The following is a 15,519-nucleotide window of genomic DNA, read 5'->3' as shown; positions in this document are numbered from 1 at the left end:
TATGGGACTATGTGAAAAGACCTAATCTACGTTTGACAGGTGTACCTGAATGTGACGGAGAGAATGAATCCAAGCTGGAAAATACTCTTCAGGATATTATCCAGGAAAACTTTCCCAAACTAGCAAGGCAGGCCAATATTCAGGTCCAGGAAATACAGAGAACACCACAAAGATATTCCTCAAGAAGGGCAATTCCAAGGCACATAATCGTCAGATTCACTAGGGTTGAAATGAAGGAGAAAATGCTAAGGGCAGCCAGAGACAAAGGTCGGGTTACCCACAAAGGGAAGCCCATCAGACTCACAGCAGATCTCTCAGCAGAAACCCTACAAGCCAGAAGAGAGTGGGGGGCCAATATTCAACATCCTTAAAGAAAAGAACTTTCAACCCAGAATTTCATATCCAGCCAAACTAAGCTTCATAAGTGGAGGAAAAATAAAATCCTTTACAAACAAGCAAGTACTCAGAGATTTCATCACCACCAGGCCTGCTTTACAAGAGCTCCTGAAAGAGGCACTAAACACAGAAAGGAACAACCAGTACCAGCCACTCCAAAAACATACCAAATGGTAAAGAGCATCAACACAATGAAGAAACTGCATCAACTAACGGGCAAAACAGCCAGCTAGCATCAAAATGGCAGGATCAAATTCACACATAACAATATTAACCCTAAATGTAAATGGGCTAAATGCCCCAATCGAAAGATACAGACTGGCATATTGGATAAAAAGCTAAAACCCGTCAGTGTGCTGTATCCAGGAAACCGATCTCACATGCGAGGATACACAAAGGCTCAAAATAAAGGGATGGAGGAAGACTTACCAAGCAAATGGAGAGCAAAAAAAAGCAGGAGTTCCAATTCTCATCTCAGATAAAATAGACTTTAAACCAACAAAGATCAAAAGAGACAAAGGAGGACATTACATAATGGTAAAAGGATCAATGCAACAAGAGCTAACGATCCTAAATATATACAAACCCAACACAGGGGCACCCAGATACATAAAGCAAGTTCTTAATGACTTACAAAGAGACTTAGACTCCCACACAGTAATAGTGGGAGACAACACCCCATTGTCAATATTAGACAGATCAACCAGACAGAAAATTAACAAGGATATCCAGGTCTTGAACTCAGACCTGGACCAAGCAAACCTAATAGACATTTACAGAACTCTCCACCCCAAATCCACAGAATATACATTCTTCTCAGTACCACATCACACCTACTCTAAAACTGACCACATAATTGGAAGTAAATCACTCCTCAGCAAATGCAAAAGAACGGAAATCATAACAAACAGTCTCTCAGACCACAGTGCAATCAAGTTAGAACTCAGAATTCAGAAACGAACTCAGAACCGCACAGCTTCATGGAAACTGAACAACTGGCTCTTGAATGTTGACTAGATAAACAACGAAATGAAGGCAGAAATAAAGATATTCTTTGAAACCAACGAGAATGAAGACACAACATACCAGAATGTCTGGGACACATTTAAAGCAATGTCTAGAGGAAAATATATAGCAATAAATGCCCACATGAGAAGCAAGGAAAGATCTAAAATCAACACCGTATCATCAAAATTGAAGGAGCTAGAGGAACAAGATCAAAAAAACTCAAAACCTAGCAGAAGACAAGAAATAACTAAGATCAGAGCAGAACTGAAGGAGACAGAGACACAAAAAACACTTCAAAAAATCAATAAATCCAGGAGCTGGTTTTTCAAAAAGATCAACAAAACAGACAGACCACTAACCAGATTAATAAAAAATAAAAGAGAGAATAATCAAATAGATGCAATAAAAAAGGATAAAGGGGATATCACCACAGATTCCACAGAAATACAAACCATCATCAGAGATTATTACAAACATCCCTATGCACATAAACTAGTAAACCTGGAAGAAATGGATAAATTCCTGGACACTTGCATCCTCCCAAGCCTAAACCAGGAAGAAGTCGAAACCCTGAATAGACCAATAACAAGGTCTGAAGTTGAGGCAGCAATTAAGAGCCTACCACCCAAAAAAAGCCCAGGTCCAGACAGATTCACAGCCGAATTCTACCAGACATACAAAGAGGAGCTGGTACCATTCCTTCTGAAACTATTCCAAACAATCCAAAAAGAGGGAATCCTTCCCAAATCATTTTATGAGACCAACATCATCCTGATACCAAAACCCAGCAGAGACTCAGCAAGAAAAGATAACTTCAGGCCAATATCCATGATAAACATAGATGCAAAAATCTTCAATAAAATACTGGCAAACCGATTGCAACAGCACATCAAAAAGCTTATCCACCATGATTAAGTAGGCTTCATCCCGGGGATGCAAGGCTGGCTCAACATGAGCAAGTCTATAAACGTAATTCACCACATAAACAGAACCAAAGACAAAAACCACATGATTATCTCAATTGATGCAGAGAAGGCCTTTGACAAAATTCAACAGCCCTTTATGCTAAAAATCCTCAAAAAACTAGGTATTGATGGAACGTATCTCAAAATAATAAAGGCTGTTTATGACAAACCAACAGCCAATATCATATTGAATGGGCAAAAACTGGAAGCATTCCCTTTGAAATCTGGCACTCGACAAGGATGCCCTATCTCACCACTCCCATTCAGTATAGTATTGGAAGTTCTAGCCAGAGCAATCAGGCAAGAAAAAGAAATAAAGGGTATTCAAATAGGAAAGGAGGAAGTCAAATTGTCTCTATTTGCAGACGACATGATTGTATATCTAGAAGACCCCATTGTCTCAGCCCAAAATCTCCTGAAACTGATAAGCAACTTCAGCAATGTCTCAGGATACAAAATCAATGTGCAAATATCACAAGCATTCCTATACACCAATAACAGACTTAAAGAGAGCCAAATCAAGAACGAACTGCCATTCACAATTGCTATAAAGAGAATAAAATACCTAAGAATACAACTAACAAAGAACGTGAAGGACCTCTTCAAGGAGAACCAAAAACCACTGCTCAAAGAAATAAGAGAGGACAAAAACAGATGGAGAAATATTCCATGTTCATGGTTAGGAAGAATCAATATCGTGAAAATGGCCATACTGCCCAAAGTAATTTACAGATTCAACGCTATCCCCATCAAGTTACCAATGACCTTCTTCACAGAACTGGAAAAAACCACCTTAAACTTCACATGGAACCAAAAGAGAGCCCACATAGCCAAGTCAATTCTAAGCAAAGAGGACAAAGCGGGAGGCATCACACTACCGGACTTCAAACTATACTACAAGGTTACAGTAATCAAAACAGCATGGTACTGGTACCAAAACAGAGATATAGACCAATGGAACAGAACAGAGGCCGCAGAGGCAACACAACACATCTACAACCATCTGATCTTTGACAAACCTGACAAAAACAAGCAATGGGGAAAGGAGTCCCTGTTTAATAAATGGTGTTGGGAAAACTGGCTAGCCATGTGCAGAAAGCAGAAACTGGACCCCTTCCTGACACCTTACACTAAAATTAACTCCAGATGGATTAAAGACTTAAACATAAGACCTAACATCATAAAAACCCTAGAAGAAAATCTAGGCAAAACCATTCAGGACATAGGCGTAGGCAAGGACTTCATGACCAAAACACCAAAAGCACTGGCAACAAAAGCCAAAATAGACAAATGGGACCTAATCAAACTCCACAGCTTCTGCACATCAAAAGAAACAGTCATTAGAGTGCATCGGCAACCAACAGAACTGGAAAAAATTTTTGCAATCTACCCATCTGACAAAGGGCTGATATCCAGAATCTACAAAGAACTAAAACAGATTTACAAGAAAAAAACAAACAAGCCCATTCAAAAGGGGGCAAAGGACATGAACAGACACTTTACAAAAGAAGACATATAGGAGGCCAACAAACATATGAGAAAATGCTCATCGCTGGGTGTGGTGGCTCACGCCTGTAATCCCAGCACTTTGGGAGGCCGAGGCGGGTGGATCACGAGGTCAAGAGATCAAGACCATCCTGGTCAACATGGTGAAACCCCGTCTCTACTAAAAATACAAAAAATTAGCTGGGCATGGTGGTGCATGCCTGTAATCCCAGCTACTCAGGAGGCTGAGGCAGGAGAATAGCCTGAACCCAGGAGGTGGAAGTTGCGGTGAGCTGAGATCGCGTCATTGCACTCCAGCCTGGGTAACAAGAGCGAAACTCGTCTCAAAAAAAAAAAAAAAAAAGAAAGGAAAAATGCTCATCATCACTGGTCATTAGAGAAATGCAAATCTAAACTACATTGAGATACCACTTCACGCCAGTTAGAAAGGCGATCATTAAAAAATCTGGAGACAACAGATGCTGGAGAGGATGTGGAGAAATAGGAACACTTTTACACTGTTGGTGGGAGTGTAAATTAGTTCGACCATTGTGGAAGACAGTGTGGCGATTCCTCAAGGACCTAGAAATAGAAATTCCATTTGACCCAGCAATCCCATTACTGGGTATATATCCAAAGGATTATAAATCGTTCTCCTCTAAGGACACACGCACACGAATGTTCACTGCAGCACAGTTTACAATAGCAAAGATCTGGAACCAACCCAAATGCCCATCGATGACAGACTGGACAGGGAAAATGTGGCACATATACACCATGGAATATTATGCAGCCATCAAAAACAATGAGTTCGTGTCCTTTGTAGGGACATGGATGAACCTGGAAACCATCATTCTCAGCAAACTGACACAAGAACAGAAAATCAAACACCAACATGTTCTCACTCATAGGTGGGTGTTGAACAATGAGAACACATGGACACAGGGAGGGGAGCATCACACACTGGGGTCTGTCGGGGGGAAATAGGGAAGGGACAGCCGGGGGTGGGGAGTTGGGGAGAGATAGCATGGGGAGAAATGCCAGATATAGGTGATGGGGAAGAAGGCAGCACAACACACTGCCATGTGTGTACCTATGCAACAATCTTGTATGTTCTTCACATGTACCCAAAACCTAAAATGCAATAAAAAAAATTAAAAAAAAAAGAGCTTTTAAAGGCAAACACACAGACAAATCTTTACATTTATCCTGAATATAATACCTCAATCAGACAAAGTACTTAAATATTTTTAAAAATAAATGAATTCAGGGTATCTTAAGTCATTTATGGTGGTGCTTTATTTCTTATTGGGCAATTATTCTAGAACTTACAGTTTAACCAATTCTTTCATTCCACAAGTATTAAAGGCCCACAATGTTCCCTATGCTAAATGCTAGGAGTACAACATAAAACAAGACACACACAGTCTCTGTTCTCATAGAGCTTATTATCCACAGGGAGAAGGGTTTTACACAGATAATGATTATACAATTCTTTGATTACAACTTTGGATACATTTTACAATAGAAAAGAACAGAGTGCTATTAAGAGTGTATAATAACATGACCTCAATAATTTCTAGAGGGCCACTGAAAAAATGTAACACTTACACCAAGACTAAAAGACAGGCAGAAGTTTGTTGGGGAAGGTGGGGAAGGCAGCATTCCAGGCAGGGAGAATAGCACTTGGAAGGGGTCAGCACTGTTCTGGAACTCAAAGAAGTACAAGGTGGCATGGCCTACTAGGTCAGACAGGGTGGCCAGAGATAAGGCTGAGGCAGCTGAAGGAGACAAGACAATAGAACTCTGTTGAGAATAGTGGGCTTTGTCCAACAACTAACGGAGCCACTGAGGGAAGGATTTTAAATGGTGGTGTGCAACCTCATCATATTTTCATTTAAAATCACTATCTGCTCTGTGAAGTCTAGATTGGGAAAGGAATAAAATAATGTGACAGGCCCCTATTAGGAGGCAATAACTGTCACTCAGGTGGGAGACAACCATGGCTTGGACTAGAATGACAGCGAGAAAGATGGAGAGGAATGAAGAGACCATGGACATATTTAATAAAACTTGACTGGATATGGGAATGAGGGGGTATCAGAGATGATTATCCAGTTTTCAACATGAACAATAACCTTCACTAGCAGAAAGTTAAGCTTAACTAGCAGAAGGCAGGTAACCTAAAAATATGATATACAGAATCTCCCAGGGGTGTAGGATGAATCTCTTAAGAAAGTACTAAGTAAAATGGTCTGTTATGAGTTTGAGGAACTCCTCATACTCACCATATAATAAATAGTATTTTTCTTTTTGAGAGAATTAGATTATAAATTATTAAGTAACTTTAATATCTGGATGCCTTTAAAAAAGATAAACTCAACATATTTCAAAAAGGGAAGAGAACATGTAACATTTGCAAAACTTCTGTAGGAAGTCTTCTCCTAGAAATTTTGCTTACTTGCTGTTTCATGTTCCTTAAACATTCAATATTTATTACCATCTATTATGTACCAGACACTATTCTACATATTGGAGACAGAGCTGTAAACAACACAGAGAGATCCTGGCTTTTAAGAGCTTACATTCTAGTAGATATTATTTTAAAGCACAGAGCATCAAACTACTCTGACTACAACTCACAGTAATATGTGTAATATAAACATAGTAATATATATATAATATACCCTAATATTACTGTTGCATTTAAAAATATTGGTTATGACACACAGATTGATTTTACAACTCACTAACAATCTAGAGTTATAACCTAGAGTTAAAAAAAATTACTCTTTACCAGATAACAGAGGGTCTATCTCTCGGAGTCCCAGATTAAAGAGAGCTAAGTTAAAGAAAAGCTATCCTTAGCCGGGCATGGTGGCACGAGCCTGTAGTCCCAGTTACTTGGGAGGCTGAGGTAAGATGATTGCTTAAATCCAAGAATTTGAGGCTGCAGTGAGCTATGATCATGCCACTGCATGCTAACCTAGGTAACAGGGCAAGATCCTGTCTTTTGAAAAAAGAAAGAAAAAAGAAAAGTTGTCTTTAGGTAAAATTTGGAAACTAAGTTGAAATGAGAATGTTAAATAAATTATGGCATTTTGACCCAGACGTAAAAAAAAGAAAAAAAAAAAGACCCATCCCCAAGTGTCCCTGAATAATTGACCTTTAAAAAAAAAAAGTAAGAATAACTGCAGAGGACTTAAAAGAAGTAGGAATAAACTAGTCCATATATGGTGGGTAACCTAAAACTATGATACTATGATATATGGGATCTCCCAGGGGTGCAGGATGGCTCTGTTAAGGAAAACCCTAAGTAAAAAATGCCTGAAGAGCTCAAAGTACTCACCATATAATGAGTAGCTTTTTTTCTTTTTGAGAGAATTAAATGAGTTTAGAAACTATTCAATAACATTAAGAAATAGTCCAAGGGAAGTAATTGGGACAATGGGAACACAGAAGACGACTTCCTTGATTGAGAATAAATAAGCTAGGCCGGGTACGGTGGCTCATGCCTGTATTCCCAGCATTTTGGGAGGTCGAGGCAGGTGGATCATAAGGTCAGGAGTTCGAGACCAGCCTGCCCAACATAGTGAAACCCTGTCACAAAAAAAAAAAAAAAAAAAAAAAAAGGTATTCTTATTTTACTTCTTCTCTCTATATTTAGGTCCACTAAAGAGAGGGTTCAAAATTTTTGATTTGAGATTTTGGTGAATGTAAAATCCCTAAAAGCAAATATTCCTAGTATAAATACTCTCCTGTTTACACATGCATTTGTTTCCCACAGTGAGCTGTGGATGATTCTGACTTGATTCTATGCTTAGCAAGAATCAACTGTGTTAGTTTTGAAATCTCTTCATGCCAGTTATACCTATTACTGTAATTGCACAATTTAATTACACATTGCTCAAACTATGAAATGATGGTAAGGAATTACTTCTTTTTGGGGGGGTAGAGATGGGGTCTGGCTGTGCCCAGGCTGCTCTCAAACTCCTGGCCTCAAGCAATCCTTCTGCTTTAGCCTCCCACAGTGCTAGGATTATAGGTGTGAGCCACCGTGCCTGGTAGGGGATACTTAATTCTGTGAACACAAAAGCTGAATGCTTTGAAGATTCAAATGCAAGATGCTAAAAAAAGGTATCAAATTATGTAAGGCTACCACTGCATAAATTTTTTTTTTAATTTCCAAAACCTAGATTCTACATTCAGAATAGCTTTAAGTGTGTAACCTCTTGTTCAATTTTAGAGAGACCAAAATTGGAAATCGTAGATGGAGCAGCATGGCTGATAAAGAAAAAAAGAAAAGATGATACAGAATACAGAACTCCAACTCGAAAAACATCCTTGTCAATATCAAATGACCAGAATATGAGTAGACAGATGTGTTATGTTAAAATGTTGAGATGTGAACACATAATTTTTATTTATTTATTTTTTGAGACAGTCTCACTGTTGCCCAGGTTGGAATGCAGTGGTGCAGTCTTGGCTCACTGCAGCCTCTGCCTCCTGGGCTCAAGCGATTCTTGTGCCTCAGTCTCCCGAGTAGCTGAGATTACAGGTGTGCACCACCTTGCCTGGCTACTTTTCGTATTTGTAGTACAGATGGGGTTTTCCCATGTTGGCCAGGCTAGTCTTGAACTCCTGACCTTAAGTGATCTGCCTGCCTTGGCCTCCCAAAGTGCTGGGATTATAGGCATGAGCCACAGTGCCTGGCCCCCACATCATTTTTAAGAGTCTCCTAACAGTCTTCTGAATGACTTGTCTGATCACATCAAATAAAAAGTGGGAAATTACCATAGGCAACTCAAAAGTGTGTGTGTGTGTGTTTTTTTTTTTTGCCAGAAAGAAAGAGCCTATTGTTTGACTTCATACCATTTCTGATTCAATTTGCAGAGGGCAAGCCTGTAAAAGTCACATACCCTTTAAAAGAAAACAGAACATTTTGCTACTAAATAATTTGAAATTAATCACATTAGTTAATCATAACTACTAATAAATATTGATGGTGTATCCATGTATCCACGATGCTTTTGGTCTTTAAGGCCCTGTTGGTACCTTGTCTGGTCACTCATAGAGATGTTTATTCTGGCCTTTCCTACTCTGTCATGAGTTTCAAGAGAATAGCAAAGATGGAAAACTTCAGAGCTATTAAGATATAAAAATGCTCCTCATAAATATCTCTGGGACCAAAAAGTACTTCGAGGGTACTGAATTCCCTCTCAAATAAAGCTCATACAATTAGGCCTGCTAGTCTAACAATCTAGTTAGGGTACTACTATAGATGTCTGAAGCATAGTAAGTAGTCAGCATACTTTTTCTTACCTTTTTTTTCTTATCTTTAAATTGTTTGATCAATGTGAGGACATGTTCAACAAGAAACATGAAATATAGGCCTCCTAGAGCTGTTAGCCCCTTCCATGTAGAATCAAAGTAGGCACTTTCTTCTATGTTTTGAGAAGAAAGATGACTGAAAAGTGGTCCTCTTTTCATTTCCATTGCTGGTTCTTCATGGCTATGACTATGGTGGTGACTTGCATGAGACTGAAGGCAAAATAATTTTTATTTATAAATGCATCAGTTTCACATAACAAGTCAGAAAGTTGGCTAAGTAAGGCCAAATTTGAAATCATTCAGAGTTAGGCAATTATTCACACACTTCAGAGACAAGGTGAAGTTTAGGACATTAAAAATAAAATGACCAATGAACAGCTAGCTATCTAGAAATTAATGCATGCCATGTACTATGGCACTTCTGATACATTCCCAGTGACCCTCATAATACATAAATAGTGAGCATTTTCAATGTTTGACAAATTATCATGGCCACAAATAACGGGAATACTAGACTGAATGTGCACAGTTTCTACTGCTTATATTCCCAACTGAAAAGTCCATACCAATGTTATCAGACTAGCCTTGTAAGAAGACTAGTGTGTATATGTTGGGCCCTGGCAGGTACCTGAGATCCAGGTGCACTGCCCTAGCAGCCTATAGCTAAATGGAGTAGTAACTACTGCTACTGCACATTAGGGAATCAGGGTGTGGAACCCACTAAGAGACTCGGGGAAATCACACAGTACACCCAATACACATGCCACTTTCTATCAGCAGGTATTCACCAACATCTGCCATCTGGTGGTCTGAGAGCTTGTCAGAGCAACATAGTTTTCTTTCACTACTGAATGGAACATGAGATTTGTAGTGCCCTAGGCATGGTGTGATTTCCTTTTCCTACTTACCCGAAAACCTTTAATGGGAATTTACGCATATTTTTTGACTGAATACCTATCCAAAATACTTGATGGAAAAGTAAATTAACTTTACCAAGCTTGTTTTGTGTGTCATGAAGTATAAAATTCTAAATACATACATACATTCAACTCTGAAGAAAAACCTCCAAGTTTCTTGGGTACATAAAGGGTCACTCACATATTTTATTTCTGTGGCAATTACACTAACAGGTAAAGCAGATAACTCAACTTGCTGCAGTTCGTCACAGTACTAATAGCTGGGCAGAATTTGTCTCTTTTTATTAAGTGAGTTTCAAAAAGTTAAATTAGTTTGTGTTTGGTAAAAGGAAAGCAAAATTCACAGACATATTAAGATCTAGCACAAAAATACAGCTTTCACTTATCAAATGTATTTTAAAATAAGCTTTTTAAAACCAAATTTATAACATTTTATACAAAAAAATATAGTATAAACCAAAACATATTATTTTTTCAATGTTGAATAATCAAATACTAACACGACAAATTACAATACTCACATGTGGAAGAAGGTGTAAAAAAGCATCACCACTCAAAGTTCCAACAGCCAATGCCACAAGGAAACTCAGGAGAAATTTGAAAAACACCCGATTCATGAGAGGCACTAAGATAACCCCCAGCAAAGACAGAAAACTGATGATGGAAATGGCTATAAAGCCACCAACCCAGGCTGTCAAACAAAATAGAGCAAAGAAAAATTTATACAGTTAATAAACTTTACAAGAAAGACTTTTGGAGAGTAGCATAAAGTGACATGTAAAAGCAGAAAAGCTAAAAACACACAAATTGAATACAAATAGGACCTATTGTGACAATAGCACAATAATCAAGAAACCTCTTGTTAGCTGAAATGAACAACCTCACTGGTACTTAAGAACTCTCCAGGTAAGGAGCACAGCCCTACTGGGAAATTCTTCAGGTTGGGGTAAAAGAGGAAAACAAATGGTTACTAAGGATGAACTCTAGCTCACTTAGGAACTGAGCTTTTAGACTGCTATACCAGCTAAATTATAAAAGATTTTTTTTTTTTTTAGAAAAAATGAAAAGAAAAAAAGAGAGGAAGAAACCAGGAACTCAATAATGTCCTCAGAAAACAAAGCAGTGATTTCTTCCTCATTACTTTTGAGCAATGCGACCCTGTACTACAGAAGAGTTTATCCTAATTTTAATTATCAGTAAGAATATATCAGTATTAGGTTCCTAAGCAGCAGAGATGAACCTGAGACCTCCTCCCAAACAGTGCGACATGATATAAAAATCCCAAATTTCAGATAATCCTGACACCTTCTTGTAGGATGAACCCAGAGAAGTGATAATTGAAATGTTATTTTCTGGGTTTTCTTTAAAGGGCAGGTCTAACACCTTTCCTTGCTTTCTTCACATTCAGGGTAAAGAACAACTAAGATGACATATTTGGAATTGTACTGGAAAACAAATAGGCTGATGCAAGTCTAAGGAAAAGCACAACATACATGTATCTACTGAAAACTGTTTTTACATAAAAAAGGCAATTCTACCTATTTGTAATGAATAGGTCTTTGGAGGGATTTCAGCCTTCTTTTCACTTGTATGAATCAGACAAGATCTAGCATCAATTTGGTTGATTATAGCTGGACAGAGATAGTTGAACTCAGTTGCATTCAGCGGAACCTGGATGCCCATGCCATGAGATGTCAGTAGCTTTGACGCATTCAAACACTGAAAGAAATAAAGCAGTGAAAATTACCAAAAGACATCCCCATCAGAGTAGTGTGATGACATAACCCTTTTTACTAAAGCTACTTCTTTGTTTTCCCAAGTTAATGAAAATTAAAATCAACTTCTGTTTTGAGCACTTTGGAACTTGCCTCCAGCTACCTGGTGATACTATGTCACCACAGTGGTATCCCATCTCTTCTATCTACTTCATCAGAGAAGCAGTACATCACCAGTCACCTAGGGAGAAAGCCTCAGGTGGAACAAGCATGAGGATAAATGGAGATTCACAAGCCTGTTAACTCATTGTATAAATGTATTAAGGAAATGAGCTTTAATTTCAAAATGGGGTTCATCAGAGATTGAGAAATATGTTGCTTCAGTACTAACGCTATCCTACTTGGCCTAAACAAGTCCAAGACATGCCCCTCTTCTAGTAATGACTCTACTTGCAAAAACTCAGTTCTGTCTACATACCTGGCAAAGTAATGCTCTGCAATGAGAGGATATTAAATTATGCAGATGATTCTTGCAGAAGGCAAGGCTGGTTAATAAAACAAACCTGTACCGGCAGGCAGATGTTTTCAACTACTTAATTGGATGACAAACTTAGTTTGAAGATACTCCTCTATGCAATCTTTCCCCCAACCAAGAAAAAAAAAAAAACAACTCAAAACTGGCTTTAGTACCAGTTTCTCATCTTCTGTAAAGACATTTTAAACTCCCACCACAATTCTCAGTTGATACTACTCAGAGCACTTTATCACCAGTGTTGCTATGGCTATGACCACTACTAGAATTATTCCAGAATTAGTACAGTCACATGCTGGTTTGAATGAAGTACTTAAGTTTTATTTATTAAACTGTATCAACTAATTCCTTGTTCCTTTTTTTTTTTTTTTAAACACAATTCCTTGTTCTTGACATCTCTCAGTCAAGGCAAATTATGTACAGTCTGGAAGTCTACTCTAGAAAAACTGCATGAACTTAGAACCTCACTACCCAGACTTTTCCCTTGTCCAGCAAGACATTCTTGGAAACTGCTCCAATTTCAATCACTTCTCAAGTCATTGTGGACCTCTGTCAAGGAGGTAGCAGTGCTATTCTCAGTGGTCTTCACCTCCTCAGTCACACCTTTCTCTAAAACATGGATTCTAACTCCTGCTTTCAACCCTTTTCTATTTTTTTTACTAATAATATGCACCTTTATAGTCTTTCTCTAAAGATAACCTTGATACCTTTCTCTTTTTATATTCTATATCAGAAAAAATTTTAGAAGGCAGCACTATACTCACCAAAAGAACTATTCCCTAAGTTCTGAATTGGGAACATTTACAACATAGCAGGCATGCTTTGTGCCAAGTGCCTTGCTGAGAAGGTGCAAATTCCCTTTTTAATAATTTCACCATTTTATTTTTACTTTAGTAGGAGAGACAGGACAGAAACACAGGTATATTAAAATAATGAATAGCACTCAACTTACCTCCTGAGGATTTTCATTCATGTTTCTGGAATACATAAAGCTTTTTCGGGGCTCACTCGCAGATTCATTTGTTTTCCTACCAGCCAGCCGGCTCACCCGGCTCTTTTCTGTGACACTGGGTGGAGTGGAGCTGCTTACATCTTTGGGGAAGAGTTTTCCAGGTTTTGGAGTCTCTATTGTCTCTAGAAAGTGAGTTCCTTCAGACACAGTGTTGTATATGGTTGAGGTCACTTCACTAGCACTAACACTGTCCTTGACATTCCTTCTACCACTGGCATGTTCGGGTTGGTGAGCTCCTTTCCCCTGGCTGTTTCTAGGTTCTTTACCTGAACTATCTGAGTCATGGTCTGGGCAAAGAGCTTTCCGATTATTTTTACCAGAAGCAGCATGATTACGGTGAGAGTGATGATCATGGTCTGAGTGATGCTCGTGGTCAGAGTGATGCTCGTGGTCTGAGTGATGCTCATGGTCATGGTGTATATGGATTCTTTTAATCTTATCTATGCCTATATTTTGAAGCAATTTTCTGAACCCTTCTACTGACAAAGTATTATTTTCTCCATAGCGGTAGAAAAGCTGTTGTAGATGATATTGGCGTGTGGTAATTGCCAAGTCAACATTAATGCCAGATTCCCAATTTGGATTAATTTTCTCAGTGGTCTGGGGGAAAGCAGCTGCTGATTTTAGTTCATGAAGGGGATTTGTGACAGAAAGGGCGAAGGTCAGGATCAAGATTACAGATAACTTCCTCGCCATTGTGCATTCCTAGAAAAGACAGGAAAAAGAAATTCTTGACTCACTTCTGAAACAAATTGAATTTAGAAACCTCATACTGAAAATTAATGTGTAATCAAATAATCAAAGTTACCAGAGGATCATGTGATGTGACCAGTGTGGCACTAGGTACTGTGAATATGGAGAGAACTAGAATCCTAGGCTCTACCCTTGCATTGCTAAAACACATGAAACCACTGGAGAACAGCTAGCTGAGTGCTAAGAGACTGCTATTAACACTGTAAAAGCAAAAGAAACTCAGAGACAGGAGAGATCCATGCGGCCACAGCCATCAGTTTCTTACTGAAGTTGAGAATTTATTTGAACAATTATTTGAATCACTGAGGCCAATGATTCAAAATGAAATCTGGGCGGGGCGTGGTGGCTCATGCCTATTATTCTAGCACTTTAGGAGGCCGAGGCAGGCAGATTACCTGAGGTCAAAAGTTTGAGACCAGCCTGGGCAACATGGTGAAATCCTGTCTCAAAAAAAAAAAAAAAAAAAAGAACTACATGAAATCTAGCTACCTTCATCATCACCATTATTTCATATAATAATCTTCTAACACCAAAAAACAGAAATAATCATCTCAGAATTCAAGTATTTAAAAAATTTTAAACGAATACACTCTCCTTATATACAAGTCCATTTAAGGCCCTTTTCCCCAATCACAATCCTCAAAGGTGCTCAATTTTGCCAGTGTATCCCTCAGAATATTTTCTATGCATACTCAAATACATGTGTACTTAATTTTTTTTAAAGAAGTTTTTTTTTTTTCTTTCTTTCTTTCTTTTTTTTTTTTTTTTGAGTAGAGACAAGGTCTCACTATGTTGCTCAGGCTGGTCTTGAACTCCTGGCCTCAAGAGATCCTCCACCTCCACTTCCCAAAGTGCTGGGATTACAGGCGTGACCACCACCCTCAGCCTTAAATAGGTGTATACTTTAAATACACATGGAATCTTTTTTCCTACTTGACAATGAATCAGACATATTATGTCCACACATAGAACTCTTTAAGTAAATTGAACATCATGAAAAACTCACTGTAGCATCCTTGTGTTACTATAAACCAGTCAACATTTAATCACAGACTGTTGTTAATCATCCACAACAGTGTTTGGAACCAAAGGCCTATGCCCCAGAGAGGAGTTAGCAATTGAGTTGGATTTTGAAAAGCAGAATTCTGTTAAGCAGAGCCAGAATTCGGTTAATTCAGACCTAGCAGGATGTCCAGCACCAACGGTGGACGTGATGATGGTCAAACCCACATCTCCCGCAAAAGACGCAGAGGTCGAGTTTCCAACTAAGCAATAGCGTGGGGCTACCAAGCTCTACCGCGGCCAGCTGTTCTTCTTTAAATAGGGCTCTGGAATTCATCACCTTATCTAAAACACCGGGAATACCTATTTTGCAAGGCGAATGAGGAAAACACATGAAGGAATG

General features: G+C 38.6%; 1 protein-coding gene across 2 annotated transcripts in view; it reads right to left on the bottom strand.

Annotated features, from left to right (window-relative positions):
- SLC39A6 (solute carrier family 39 member 6) overlaps positions 1-15,519 on the bottom strand; it is a 29,925-nt gene that overhangs the window by 13,557 nt on the left and 849 nt on the right. For both annotated transcript variants that reach the window (XM_012440762.3, XM_012440765.3), the window contains exons 2-5: positions 13,302-14,066; positions 11,641-11,821; positions 10,624-10,793; positions 9,177-9,395 (exon numbers count right to left, since the gene is read on the bottom strand). In XM_012440762.3, coding sequence (XP_012296185.1) covers positions 9,177-9,395; positions 10,624-10,793; positions 11,641-11,821; positions 13,302-14,057 — 1,326 coding nt within the window. In that variant the 5' untranslated portion in view covers positions 14,058-14,066. The remainder of the gene's footprint in view (positions 1-9,176; positions 9,396-10,623; positions 10,794-11,640; positions 11,822-13,301; positions 14,067-15,519) is intronic.

Source organism: Aotus nancymaae, unplaced genomic scaffold (genome assembly GCF_030222135.1).
Source record: "Aotus nancymaae isolate 86718 unplaced genomic scaffold, 86718_ANA_hifiasm-v0.15.2.pri h1tg000020l, whole genome shotgun sequence".
Classification (NCBI taxonomy): domain Eukaryota; kingdom Metazoa; phylum Chordata; class Mammalia; order Primates; family Aotidae; genus Aotus; species Aotus nancymaae.
The sequence above is the reverse complement of the archived record's forward strand: the minus strand, read 5'-3'. Positions and strand labels throughout refer to the sequence as shown.